Below are 14,059 nucleotides of genomic sequence, written 5' to 3' on the forward strand. Positions count from 1 at the left end.
AAGTGACTTTAACTTTCATTAATAAGCTTAAATCCGCATCAATGGTTTAACGTGTGAGATTAGTGATCTGTAAATAGTGAGTTCCACTCATGCATGGATGTTAATTCATTTTCTACTGAAACTGAATTTTAAGATACATTTTAAGGTTTTCAATTCTTATTTTAAATCTCAGTTTCCCCTCCATTTTTTTTCCTCGTGTGATATACGGAGTCTATAGTGAAATAATTTGAAATAAATCGTTATAACAGCATTTATTCCATTTCGTGATTTATTTGGTCATAAAAATGTTTTCCACATAATCCACACATAAAATCCAAACCACAGATGGTTGCCAATTCCGTATACATGTATGTACCATCCGCATTCACTCAAAACAGACAGATGACAAACGCAAGTAAAAGGAAATCATACATCCGGTCTCGTGTACAGTTTTGATTTAATTTCCTTTTTCAGTGTGTGGCTAGTCTAGTTACAGAATACAAGTATGCTACATGTAAATTTCGTTCACTCTAATATTTGATGTGAAACCGAGCTACAGTGGTGCTTAAGTTGTGTAGAAACGCAATGGAAGAACCCAAGGTATGGCCTACAAAATATCTTAAAACTTCATAATATTTTCATAATATGGGAAATATATTTATCAATTTTCGCCTACAGAAGATGTTCTGATCTACAATGTTTTGCCCTAAGTAATGCCAAAACAAATATAATTCCGAATTTCCAAGTTTAAAAATCTCATAAGTACACGTATTTCATGTCGATGGTTAACCTTTTCTACATTTACTGGTGTCATGCAGTGTTTACACCTTTTTCTAGCCATTTGAATTTACATTTTGTATTTTTAAGGAATGAAGACCCCGATATTGCGCTTCGTGTTCTTGGTTTTCACGACACAGCTAGAAATCGGGTTATACAAAGCACTGGGCATCAAAGAAGATAGTGGTCAATGTGGAACCATCGATTCCATACTCAATGTGAAATCTCAGATGAACACCCAATTAATTGAGTTGGAAAAAAGACGTATGTTAATCTAGGAAGAATTTCTTTTTCTTAATTTACAAATCCTCAGCGTAATTTTCAAAACATTGCATTTTTGATCTAACATTTATACAGCAATACTCTATTTTGCATACGATATATTGAGTTGTCTTCTTAAATTCAATATTCTTGTTATTCATACTTTATATCTTGTGTTTTGTGTTCAGTGTATCCCAGTTTGTCAAAATGTCCTGTCCATTCTTTAGGACATTATACTATTTACAGAGAAAAAAAAACTAAATAAATACAATATAAAAACTAACTGCATACTAGCAGTAAAACTAAACAAAAATGATGGAGAGGGAAATAACGCAGAACGTCGACAATTTGAAATGATCAAGTATTACATGTACATTGAGCACTAAAATACATATGTTCTTCACGAGAATCAAGGTGGCAGGGGACAGTTTCTTTGGTTTTGAAACATGTGGATAGGGGGTATACACCAAAGTCAGATTATGACAGACTAATGAAAAATCATATTTCCCTTTTATGCCAATACTTCTATTTCATATTAGTGTAGTTAATAAATTATGACCCTAAATTACATGTAATCTATAAATACTGGTGCTGGTGCACAAAACATGCTCTGAGCAGGTTCCCCTTATTTGCTTTGATTTTCCCTCATTTGGGCTAATCCGCACCACCCCCACTCCATCACCGTACCAAACATTGGGATTTAGACACTGTGCACAATCAAGAACCCTATCTGCCCTTCTCAGATATCTACCTCTCATATGGGGCCATCCACCTTCCCTCATAGCTACAGACCTTTTGCTAGACCCTGCATGCTTTCACCGGAATTTCTTCAGCAACTGACCACGTGTCTTAGTTTCGTATTTGCACCCATCTATATATGCTAGGAATCATGGTGACACCTACATATTGTATATCAACATTTTCATTAAGCACTCAGCTGCATTTGACATGCATCCTAAAATCATTGTATACATTTTTACACATGTAATATCACTTAAAATAAGGGGTTTTTTCCATTTTTTGAAAAGGTTGGCCGGGCCTATAGTGTGAAACTGTCCCCTGCTACCCAAGACTGCACTGAAATCATTAACTGCTACACTGAATGAGTCGTATATGAAATCATTAACAGTCTAATTAATCTGTCAAAATATTGGCCAAACCTGAAACTAATCGATAGAGCTAACTACTGCTTATGATAAAGGTATATATTTGTACAAACACGTGTAACATATCAAAACTGTACAAAATCATAAATTGAGGAAAATTGAATTTTTGAGACAAATATTGGGGTTTCATTGCAAAATCGCAAAAAGTGGAAGAGATTAAGAATGCTATCAAAATAAATGAATACGTAATAAATTGAAACTCAATTTACAGGTATCGATTTATACAATTGATACATTGTATAACACTTTACAACAAAACTTGATGAAGAGTAAATTGAATTTTGGGGTAAATATAGTTCTTAGTGGAAAAGTGCTGGAATATGGAGGTGTGGATGATTTCGTCAAATAAATTAAGTTCAAGTTATTAAGTTATTTACAAGGTGAAGATAACGAACAACTAGAACAAGTCTTTTCATGTCTTTGTAACCACAAACGATCACATCGCTTGTGTTTGAATTTACTATTTAAGGTATAGAACTCTACATATTGATTATGTATGAGTATATTAGAATACAAAGTAGAAAATTATGCTTTTTTATTGTTCTTACATCGACGAGCTTGGGTACCCTATGTTTAGAGTTCTAAACCTTTACTCTTTAATAGTTAATTCGAACCCTAGCGATATAATTACCTGTGTTATGGAACGCATATGACTCTGAATCTGATAAACTTTCACTTAATAATCAAATTATTTGAAAGCAACTGTATGTAACAGAAAACAGTGACAAGATTATTCAAAAATTAAATATAGTGGGGATCCATAAATATACTTGCAGCTCTTTAAGTTCTGTTATGCATCTATAAATCACCCCACGTGCATGAGGGGAGTCCCAACATGTACGTAACTCAGACGCAAATGCCTAAATTTAGGCTTGGAAGAACGAAAAACGAATTACTAAGAGGTATTTGATAGCTTTATTCCTCTAAAACTTATGACACAGTACTGTAGTAACAAATTACACGGCTTTACACAGATAAGACAGGTGATGACCTCTGAACTTTAAAACGTAAACGTCATTTCATTTGTCTTCTAAACAGAAAAAATAAACCTATGTATTGATTATGATATAGGGCTCATGGCGGGTGTGACCGGTCAACAGGGGGTGATTACTCCTCCTAGACACTTTATCCCACCTCTGGTGTGTCCAGGGGTCCGTGTTTGCCCAACTCTCCATTTTGTATTGGTTATAGGTGTTATGAGATTGATCACTGTTCGTTATCTTCACCTTGCATTGATTATGTTAACACCTATCATGCATACGCTTAGCGTAATTAATTTCATATTGAACGTCCGCAACCACACACCGTTTGCCTGCTGGTCAGTTACGGTTTGTATAAACATGCGATTCGAGAAGCCAATCGCTACCGTTAAAACAGCCTACGGATAAGTTGATAAAGTCACTTTCCTGTCCGCTGCAGGCCTGTGTTATTTACTAAGATTAATACTATAAAATGATATGTTTGAATTCAAACTAATTGTTGGTTGTGCTTGGGGCTTCAAGTGTTATCCCTCTGTATGCGATATTAGCAAATCACATGCAAAATTCCAGGAAAAGGAAAAATTACATATTACGGTTATTATTGCGATGAAGAATTTATTATTTTTCATGGAAATGAAAGCAATGGGTTTTTTCGCTATAACCAATATCCGTTACTGAAATTCATATACACAATTTCCAGGGGTTACGACTGTATACAGGTGGAAAAGATTCGTCATAAATGATAAACTTCTGGAATTCAAAATAAACATTAAACCCACTAATATGTTCCAATGGTGAGGGATGTTGTCAATCTTTCTGTTATTAAAGGTTTCATTTCAGGCGAAAATGTTCATTTAAGAAAAAAAAGTGGCATTACTACAATTACCATTTTTTAAAATTTAGATACAATCTAAAAAAAAAAAAAAGATATCGGTTATAATGAAAATGAAATAAAATAAAATGTTCAGAATATCAGAACAGGAAAACAACTCTTACGCTAAATTGTAAGAATATACTTCTTGTATTTTTAATCAAAGATGACCCATGACTCCAAATATAATACGGAAATCATTAAAATACCGGCACATATTTACAACGGAAAAAGACTGCAATGTTATTCATTTGATTTACTTATTGTGTTATACAAACACAGTAAGAATTAGAGAGATTTGCTCCTTACTCAAAGTCTGTGCCAGCAGATCTGAAATTACAGCTAATTCATAAACCGTTATTAAAACTTATTAATCACAATTCTCGTATAACACCGTCAAAACACTAAACTAGGATCGATTCAAGCTATTTATGGTACGTGGTGGATAGAAGTAATTCTTTTTTTTTAATTTAATTTTTCTTTATTACGTCATCTTTATTTTGTATGTAAGACGAAACATATCATTAAAAAATCACGGTTTTTTTTTATTGCTTTAAATCCCATTTACAACTTTCACAAAGTATATCATTGTATGTTGTTCAGACAATACTCTAGTATAACTTAATACAATAAAATACTTTGGAACAATTAGTTTTATGTCATCCTGTGCTTTGATTGGAACATAACCCGCTTTTTATAACTTCATCTGATGTAAGAATTATGGAATGAAAGGTAAAGATAACAAACAGTGATCAATCTCATAACTCCTACAAACAATACAAAATACATGTAGATAGTTGGGCAAACACGGACCCCTGGACACACCAGAGGTGGTATCCGGTGCCTAGGAGGAGTAAGCATCCCCTAAATCTAAATATATATTTAAAGACCAAAGAAAACACCGTACGGTTGCTCCACGGATCACTGAATGTGGGTGGAGCTTATCCATGGTCAATGTTATTTACCTGGAATTTACCTGGCCAAGAGATCAGTTGTTGTGTATATTTTTATGATATACACAGGAAATTTCTCAGGTTATTACAAATTATGCTAAGTGCCTTGATTTGTGCAACAAAAAAAATAATTAAAATTTCTACCTACATGCATACCGCATTTCTATTTCCCGTAAACCTTCAAACTTGGTAATATTTATGTATTGCAAATGACAGGTTTAGCCCATTTCTAAACCTTTGCTTTTTAAAACTTCTAATTAAATTGTTATATATCGTATATAAATAATTTCCTAAATATAATATTACCCGGCGTTTCCAGGCACTTCCTGGTGTCCTGGGAGTTCGCGGTGTCGTGGGTGTAGTAGGTAAAATATCCATGTTTCGAGAGAATGAATAAATCCAAGTAGATCTGTGTACATGTACAACCAAATGAAGAATGATCAAGATAACCCTCAATATGGGCCGTCTGTAGGGTTTCTGTAGCTGTAGTGTTTGCGTAATGGTGGTATCCCAAACAGAAGCTGACACGAAGCCTCCCCCTCCCCCTCCTCTCTCTCTCTCTCTTTAGGGTTTCTGTGGACGTAGTGTTTGTGTAACGATGGCATCCCAAACAGAAGCTGACACGAAGTCTACACCCCTCCTCTCTCTCTCTCTCTCTCTCTCTCTCTCTCTCTCTCTCTCTCTCTCTCTCTCTCTCTCTCTCTCTCTAGGGTTTCTGTGGGCGTAGTGTTTGTGTAACGATTGTATCCCAAACAGAAGCTGACACATAGCTAGCCCCCCCCCTTTCTCTCTCTCCCTTACTCTCAATCATTGACGAAATGAGTAATTATTGTCATACATATGCAACACTATTGCCATGCCATATTATTTCATCTATATTACTGCCACAGTTTTACACATTTCTCTCTCTCTCTCTTTATAAATATAAAACGGTGATAAATTATAAATAGCTCAATAACTCTCTCTCTCTCTCTCTCTCTCTCTCTCTCTCTCTCTCTCTCTCTCTCTTTATAAATATAAAACCGTGATAAATTATAAATAGAAATATCTCAATAACTCTCTCTCTCTCTCTCTCTCTCTCTCTCTCTCTCTCTCTCAATATAAAGCCATGATAAATTATAAATAGAAATATCTCAATAACTTATTTATGCTTTTTTACTATTGTTTGATTTCTGATTGTGTAATTTATAATCCATGTGGTATCTCAAACAGAAGCATTTTTTTTTAAACTACTGTAACAGTTTTACGCATGGGCAATATAACTATTATACATGTTGATGTGCTGCGCCAATAAAGAATTGTTCATGCTTTTATAAATATAAAGCCACAGTAAATCATTAATAGAAAATATTCCAATAACTTATGTTTGTTTGGTTTTTTTATTATTATTATTGTTTGATTTCTGATTGTTTAATCTATAATACATGTATAAAGATGGAGAGAGAAAATACGATGATAAATTGCATTGTATAGGGGACGTTAGAAATTAAAATATTCTAGGTGCGAGTCAATGCTATCAAAACTCAGGTATACTAGGGCTTTCCTCGAGATCTGAAGACTGCCGGTCATCATTAGCCATGATTGTTATCAAAACATCTTTCTCAGGTAGCTGTAGACCAAGGTCTCTGCAAACGTCAATCAACCTAAGCTCTATTGTTAAAAGTTTGATTGACCAGCCACTTATCATTGATCGCGACACAGGTAAAATTTGGGGGCGTTAACTTAAAGTTGGGTCTTTAAAGATGTACAATATTAATGTCAAAATCATTACATATAAAATGAAAATAGCAATATGCTTGTAACAACGTTGTCCTTGTTTGTAAAGCAAATTAATACAACTATATTTTAAACGAACTTGGTATTTCTTCCACTCTTAGTAATCATACTTATATTCCAGCTACCCTTTCAAAAGACGAAATTCTTCAAAACCATGCTTCAGTTTTAGACACATTTAATATCCCAGTCAAAGGGTCGAATGAATATGAGTTACCGTACCTATACTGGATTCCTTTAATTCAAAAAACCCTTACCAATAAATATACATTGCTTGATTCAGTAAATGTTCTATCAAGTCTCTTTCTTTTCTCCTCACGAAAGTATTAACAGCTGTCAAGGAGAAACTTCAAACTCACTGTGCGACTACATATGCCAAAAGTGGTGTAAATCAAATATGGATTCTAAAAATGTCTAACGAACTATAAGTAAACTTGAAATCACAAAACTTTTCTCAAATTAACAACATCAAAACGTATGGTTTCTTCAACTCTTTACACTACCATTCCTCACGATAAATTAAATACTTCACTTTTTGACATCATAAACAGTTGCCTCTTCAACAAAATTAGAAAACTCGAATATCCCTATCTAGTGACCAGCCATTGAAAAAATCACTTTGTTAAACGCTACTCTGATTCCACGCACAAGTACTCTGAAGTTGAAATTTAAAAAAAAATATGCTGGAGTTCCTCATTGACAATATCTTCGTGGACTTTCGTGACCAGGTCTTCCAACAGTATGTTGAAATCCCCATGGTCACGGATTTTGCTTCTAAGCAGAATTTATTCATAAACTTCTGTGCGACGAGAAAAAAATCTCTTGCTGTGGCCTGCAGACATTTAGATATATCGACGATGTTTTATCTATTAACAATAATAATTTTCATTCATATGTTGATTCGATATATCCCGGAGTAACTCGAAATAAAAGACACCAAAGAGTCTTCCACTTCTGCTTCATACTTAGATATTTCATTGAAAGTAGAAAATGACGGCAAACTAACAACTCAACTTTCTGACAAAAGGAATGATTTCAGCTTTTCCATTTTCAACTTCCCATATGCATGTAGCGATATTCCATTATCACCTGCATATGGTGTTTACAGCTCTCAACCAATTAGATACACAAGAGCTTGTTCTGCGTTATGGTCAGTTTTTAAATGGACACGGGCTACTGACAAACAAGTTGATGGTGCAGGGGTTCCAACATTCTCGTTTAAAGTCAGCATTTCGCAAAGTATATGGTCGTTTATAACGATATAGTTTGCTAATACAACCTACCATTGGGTCAAATGCTGCCTGACGTGCTTCATGCCGATTGTTAGGCCGTTCTTGGCACACTGATTTTGACTACGGATAACTACGTTTACCTGATCAGGATATAGGACTCCCGGCGGGTGTAGCCGATCGACAGGGGATGCTTACTCCTACAGTACACCTGATTCTATCTCTAGTATATCCAGGGGTCCGTGTTTGCCCAACTCTATTTTCTATTACTTGAGTATTCAGGAGATATGAAGATCTGTTCACGAACGAAAAATCGTAAATGACAGCGGATTTATCAGTGTTTTACTCCATTGTACTTTTTATCCAATCTGAAAATAGAATTATTTTCTCATCTTTATAAATAGCCCATCTTCTAGTAGGTGTGGCAGGCAAACAGGGGATTCTGACTCCTCCTAGGTACTTAATCCCACCTCTGGTGTGTCCAGGGGTCCGCATTTACCTTCTCTTAGTTTTGCGTTCTTTGTGGAATTTATGAAAACGATCACTGGTTATCTTAACTCTTTTTATCGATAAGGATACATGTGCATGTATCACCCATATTGAAGGACCCGAAATTCAGAGAGCCCCGATGTTTCAATCCGTGATAAAACTTTATTTCGATCATGAAATTTGTAGAAAAATACGTTGATCAGGTAAACAAAGTAATCTGTAGTCAAAACCAGCCCAATAATTTGAGTGAAACATATCAATCTCAGGCATCACTCGACCTGGTGACAGCTTGTATTGGCAAAACAGATCATTATAGCGAACACAGAATATCTTAAATATTGACGTTAAATGAGATTAACTTTTACATCATATCATTTGACAGTAGCTTGCTACGCTTAGAAATGCGATAATACGCAGAACAAATAGCTAACAACAATGTAAATGTTAACATTGTTAACATTAATTTTTTATGGTATCCAATTTGTTGCCCTAATCATCCGACCCATGCTTTTCCTCTAAGTAATGGTATTAAAGTGTTATCTATTATCATTAAATTAGTGAAAGAGGAATTCTCACATACCATCAAAACCCTGCAGACTGGAATAAAACGTAGTAAAGGTGAGTACATGATGGCAATGTCAATTTTAACATTACTGATTACTTGTAGATGTATTTTGCACCGGAATTTGATTGATACGAATTTTCCATCTGATTTTTTTAAAACATTAAGTGTTAAACATTAAGGATGGTGTAATTAAAATCTTACATACTATACGTTTTCAACATCGAAGGTCAATGTCATTGAATAGTCATTTCAAAAGTTTGTATGCTTGGATTGTGTTTGATAACCAGTTGAAATCAAAATTACAGCAAAGCTGTCTTACACAAATTTCTTTTTCGGTACATACCGTATTTAAGGAAGGTGTACCTTATAAAAAAGTTTTCGATGAACATGGTATAGTCGAATGACATACGAATATTTAGCACGTGTTCTTTAATATCTTAGAGTGTCCCAAAGGTTGGGAAAGACACAAACAATCGTGTTACGGAATAAACACGCAAGCATTGACGTGGCATGCCGCAGATGTGAGTATACATATCAAAACTATTTATCAAAACTATTAATTGATATATATAAGATTATGTAGAGATCAATCTAACTCTTTAAATTGTGACACCAACCAAAAAATCATATACATGTTGTCAATGGTGCATCGGTAGTGTATTTGAACATAGCTGCGTCGTATGTGGACATAAAAAAAACATGCATTTGATGTTAGTATATAATTAATGGGGAATAAATCAGTTCACCAACAGTCAACCGTGTATTAAGCAACTTCAAACAACGTAGTTTTTTCTTTTTAAATCCATACACTGTTAGTGTATGTGAATAGAAACAGAGCGATTATTCTTAAACGAAAGAAGGGTGGTTATGATATAAAATAGAGCGTTGTTAAAAACACAACACGTATTTTATAAGGAATATTATGCATTTTTGCTTTTTAAAAGCAGGAAACTGCTTTGATCAGAAACAAAACATTGTGTTCACTATTTAAAAGGCTCATCTATAATTTATCCTAAACACTGTAGTCGTTTTACGTAATATCTTAATATTTGAACAATCAATACCTTGTTATGCCTTTACTGGTAAATTTAATCAGAGTAGAAAAACAGAATTTAACACAGTACTAGTAAAGTTTATCACCCGAAATATTATAGTGCATATCTATCATGAATTGCATTTTATGTTCATGTTGAAAGTCCGCTCGTTTATTAGGAAATTGTAGTCATTTTAGAAAAACATCTTACTATTATCGTAAAAAGAAAAATAAAGGGTTATATGAGATCATAAAAACAAAGTTTGGAAATAACCATGATATACTTTAGATTTTACCTTCTTTAATTATTATTATCGATTTGTCATTTATTTAAACCATACAAAACTTATTCTGTAGGATTCTGGTTAAGAATACATTGCCAATACGCACCCCTGTCGTCCGGTCACACCCACCGTGCTTTCTATATCTTGATCAGGTAATTGAACTATCCGTAGTCGAGGAATGGCCTAGGCATGGTATGACCGGTCAACAGGAGATGATTACTCCTCCTAGGCACCTGAGCCCACCTCTGGTGTGTCCAGGTGTCCGTGTTTGTATTGCTTATAGGAGTTATGAGATTATCAATGTTCGTTATCTTCACCTTGCATGAAACACATAAGACCGCATTTGACCAAAATACAGGTTTTATTGACAAACTAGATTATTATAACGATCATAGAATTTGTGAAATGCTGACTTATGACCAATTCTTAAAATCCCCGTAACATTAACGTATTTTTCAGAAGTCTGCTTCGACTTCAAACAGTCCATACGCAGAACAAGAATCAAATGGAAGACATAAACACAATGTGCAGTTATAAAGGAATATTGCTACATAAATATAGAAAGTTGACGATGGAGGAGCTTAATTCACGATCCCATTTGTCATAAACTTGAGTTGTTAATTTGCCGTTAACATCTATGTTCAATAGAATATCTAAGTATGCAGCAAGCAAAATTCAGAGATGACAAAAAATGACGATGGAGAATAGGCATTAGTTATACCAGCTGTTCAGATGAATATAAATTCTAAACAAATTAATATGAACCATGCTTCTGATTTTTCTTTCAGACGTTTTGTCGTAATTTGTTTGCACACTTAGCTGAAATTGACACAAAGAAGGAAAATGACTTTATAAGAAACATGCTGAAAAATTATGCAGGTGAGTAATTATTTCATTGGTCATTTCATCAACATTTATGAATGAAAAGGTTAACCTTACATATTTAATCGGATTAGAATCATATCATTAGATTCATCTACAATAACACACTACAAAGGGCTGTTAAGTAAACTGATACCTGGATATAGTTTAAATCAGATTGACATATCTAAGAGGTGGTACCTTGGCAGCTTGTAAAAACACACAAATGGAAGTGATATATAATGATTGTAATATTCATTTTAATATATTTATGGAATTATAGTTTTCTACTTTCTCAACATTTGATTTTGTTGGCTGATCTTGGTTAATGTTGTTTATTCTATATTTAAAAGATTTGAATTGTATCGACCGAGCCTGGGTGGGCGGTACAGATATACATAAAGACAAGACATGGACATGGAGCTTTTCGGGGTCACCACTGCGCTTTAAGAACTGGAATAAAGGCGAACCTAAAGACAAAAGAGGAGAAGAATGTATGGCAATATTGTTCAAAGAGAACAACTGGGATGACATCAAATGTTCATACCTATCTATATCCGTCTGTGAAAAAGAAATCTAGTGTTCATACCTACCTATATCCGTCTGTGAAAAAGAAATCTAGTGTTCATACCTATCTATATCCGTCTGTGAAAAAGAAATCTAGTGAAAGATTATCTTCAGACTATATACTAAAGTAAAGTTGAAAAAAAACCAACTGATATATGTATACAGAATTCACCATTTTCGTACATTTTGCAATCACATACTAGAATTCTAGAAACAAATACATGTACATGTACGTACATGGTTGTACATTTATGTTCCATGATGGGGATTGGAGTTAACAAATGCAGTAATCTACTCATTGAGTGAGTGTTTATCATAATCTATATTGATATTTATATTAGATCGATTTATAAAAGGTAAAGACAATATATGATTGCATTTATGTATATAAATTAGAATTATATGACAAAAATATTTAAGATATATTCAAAGGAATTGTTTATTTTCATTTATTTATCCTTGTTGTTTCGTGCTTTCCGGGGTGTTATATGCCACAAGTTTTGTCTAATATATTGATTCAACACCGATTTATGTATCTTATCACTTCATTTCAAGGTGCGGATGTACCTGTACCTAAATCTTGGAAGGGTGGATATTTCACCTTTTCAAACATTCATACTTTATACTCCTCGACTACCACACAACGTTTGCAAGTAACTGTTTATTGTTATATACTTGAAGTTGAGCCAACAGACTCCAACCACTAGGTTACTAGACCAGTTACTATCAATACGACCATATTTTGACAAATCCGATGCAGACTACCAACTGGCAACATTAATCCGTGTGTACTCACAAAACTGACAACCCTAACCTTTGTACGCTGTTTGTACAGACCACCCTAACCTTTGTACGTTGTTTGTACAGACCACCCTAACCTTTGTACGATGATTGTACAGACTACCCTAACCTGTGTACGCTATTTGTGCAGACCACCCTAACCTTTGTACGATGATTGTACAGACTACCCTAACCTTTGTACGATGATTGTACAGACTACCCTAACCTTTGTACACTGACGACCCTCAATGTATCGATCGATCGAATATATCTGAATCTATCTATCTATCTATCTATCTATCTTTCTATCTATCTTTCTTTCTATCTATCCATCCATGCAAGGTGAAGATAACGAACAGTGATCAATCTCATAACTCCTACAAGCAATACAAAATATATAGTTGGGCAAACACGGACCCCTGGACACACCAGAGGTGGGATCAGGTGCCTAGGAGGAGTAAGCATCCCCTGTTGACCGGTCACACCCGCCGTGAGCCCCATATCCTGATCAGGTAAACGGAGTTATCCGCAGTCAAAATCAGTGTGCCAAGAACGGCTTAACAATCGGTATGAAACACGTCAGACAGCATTTGACCCAATGCGAGGTTGTATTGACGAACTAGATCGTTATAACGACCATAAAATTTGCGAAATGCTGACTTCAATCGAGACTGTTGAAATCCCTGTACCATCAACTTGTTTGTCTATCTATCTATCTGTTTGTGTGTAAGTTTGTGTATATGTGTGTGCATGTGTGTGTTTGCATATACATTTGTATTAATTTTATTGATTTATACTCTGTATAATGCACATATCCTACTAAAAACATTACAAACAAAGAGTGATGCAGAAAAACCCGAACAGTGATGAATCCCAGAACTCGTGTAAATAATACGAAATGAAGAGATGGGGACACGCGGCCCCTCCTCACAACAGAGCTGTGATTAAGTGCCTAGATGGAGTAAACATGCAGCGATTATCGACCACAAACACCGAGAGTCCTATATCTACATCAGGTAAACGGAGTAATCCGTTGTCAAAATCAATGTTTAAAGAACGGGCATACAATTGATATAAAATAGTCAGACAACCTTTGACCCAATGACAGGTTGTTGTTTTTTTTTTTCGTTTTTTTTTTTTTTTTTTGTAAATTAGATCGTTTTAATGAACATAGAATTTGCGAAATGCTGACTTTAAACCAAATTGTTGAAACCCTTGTAACATCAAATCATCAGTCGGTAACCTGTCTCGAATTCTAAACTGCTCGAGCTCATACGCAGACCAAGCTCTTGCATGTCGGATCAGTTGAGAGGTTTAGATATCATGTGCGGGTGATAATGGAATATTGTTACCTGAATAGCACTATATGAACCGATATTGTTTCATTACAGCTAGTATTTGAGTATATACCCACAAACTGCATCTTTTTTTTTCAAAATTCAAATTTAAAAATCCTGTGCAATGTTACTATATCTTCTCTTGAAAGATCTA

General features: G+C 34.6%; 1 protein-coding gene across 1 annotated transcript; it reads left to right on the forward strand.

Moving 5' to 3' along the window:
* Positions 1 to 451: 451 nt before the first annotated feature.
* On the forward strand, positions 452 to 11,928 carry LOC130047854 (galactose-specific lectin nattectin-like). The gene is made up of 6 exons (XM_056143494.1): positions 452 to 579; positions 847 to 1,020; positions 9,037 to 9,096; positions 9,485 to 9,564; positions 11,149 to 11,239; positions 11,575 to 11,928. The coding sequence occupies exons 2-6, from the start codon at positions 849 to 851 to the stop codon at positions 11,799 to 11,801; spliced, it is 630 nt and encodes a 209-aa protein (XP_055999469.1). The 5' UTR covers positions 452 to 579; positions 847 to 848; the 3' UTR covers positions 11,802 to 11,928.
* Positions 11,929 to 14,059: the final 2,131 nt, after the last annotated feature.

This window comes from Ostrea edulis, chromosome 7 (genome assembly GCF_947568905.1).
Source record: "Ostrea edulis chromosome 7, xbOstEdul1.1, whole genome shotgun sequence".
Classification (NCBI taxonomy): Eukaryota; Metazoa; Mollusca; class Bivalvia; order Ostreida; family Ostreidae; genus Ostrea; species Ostrea edulis.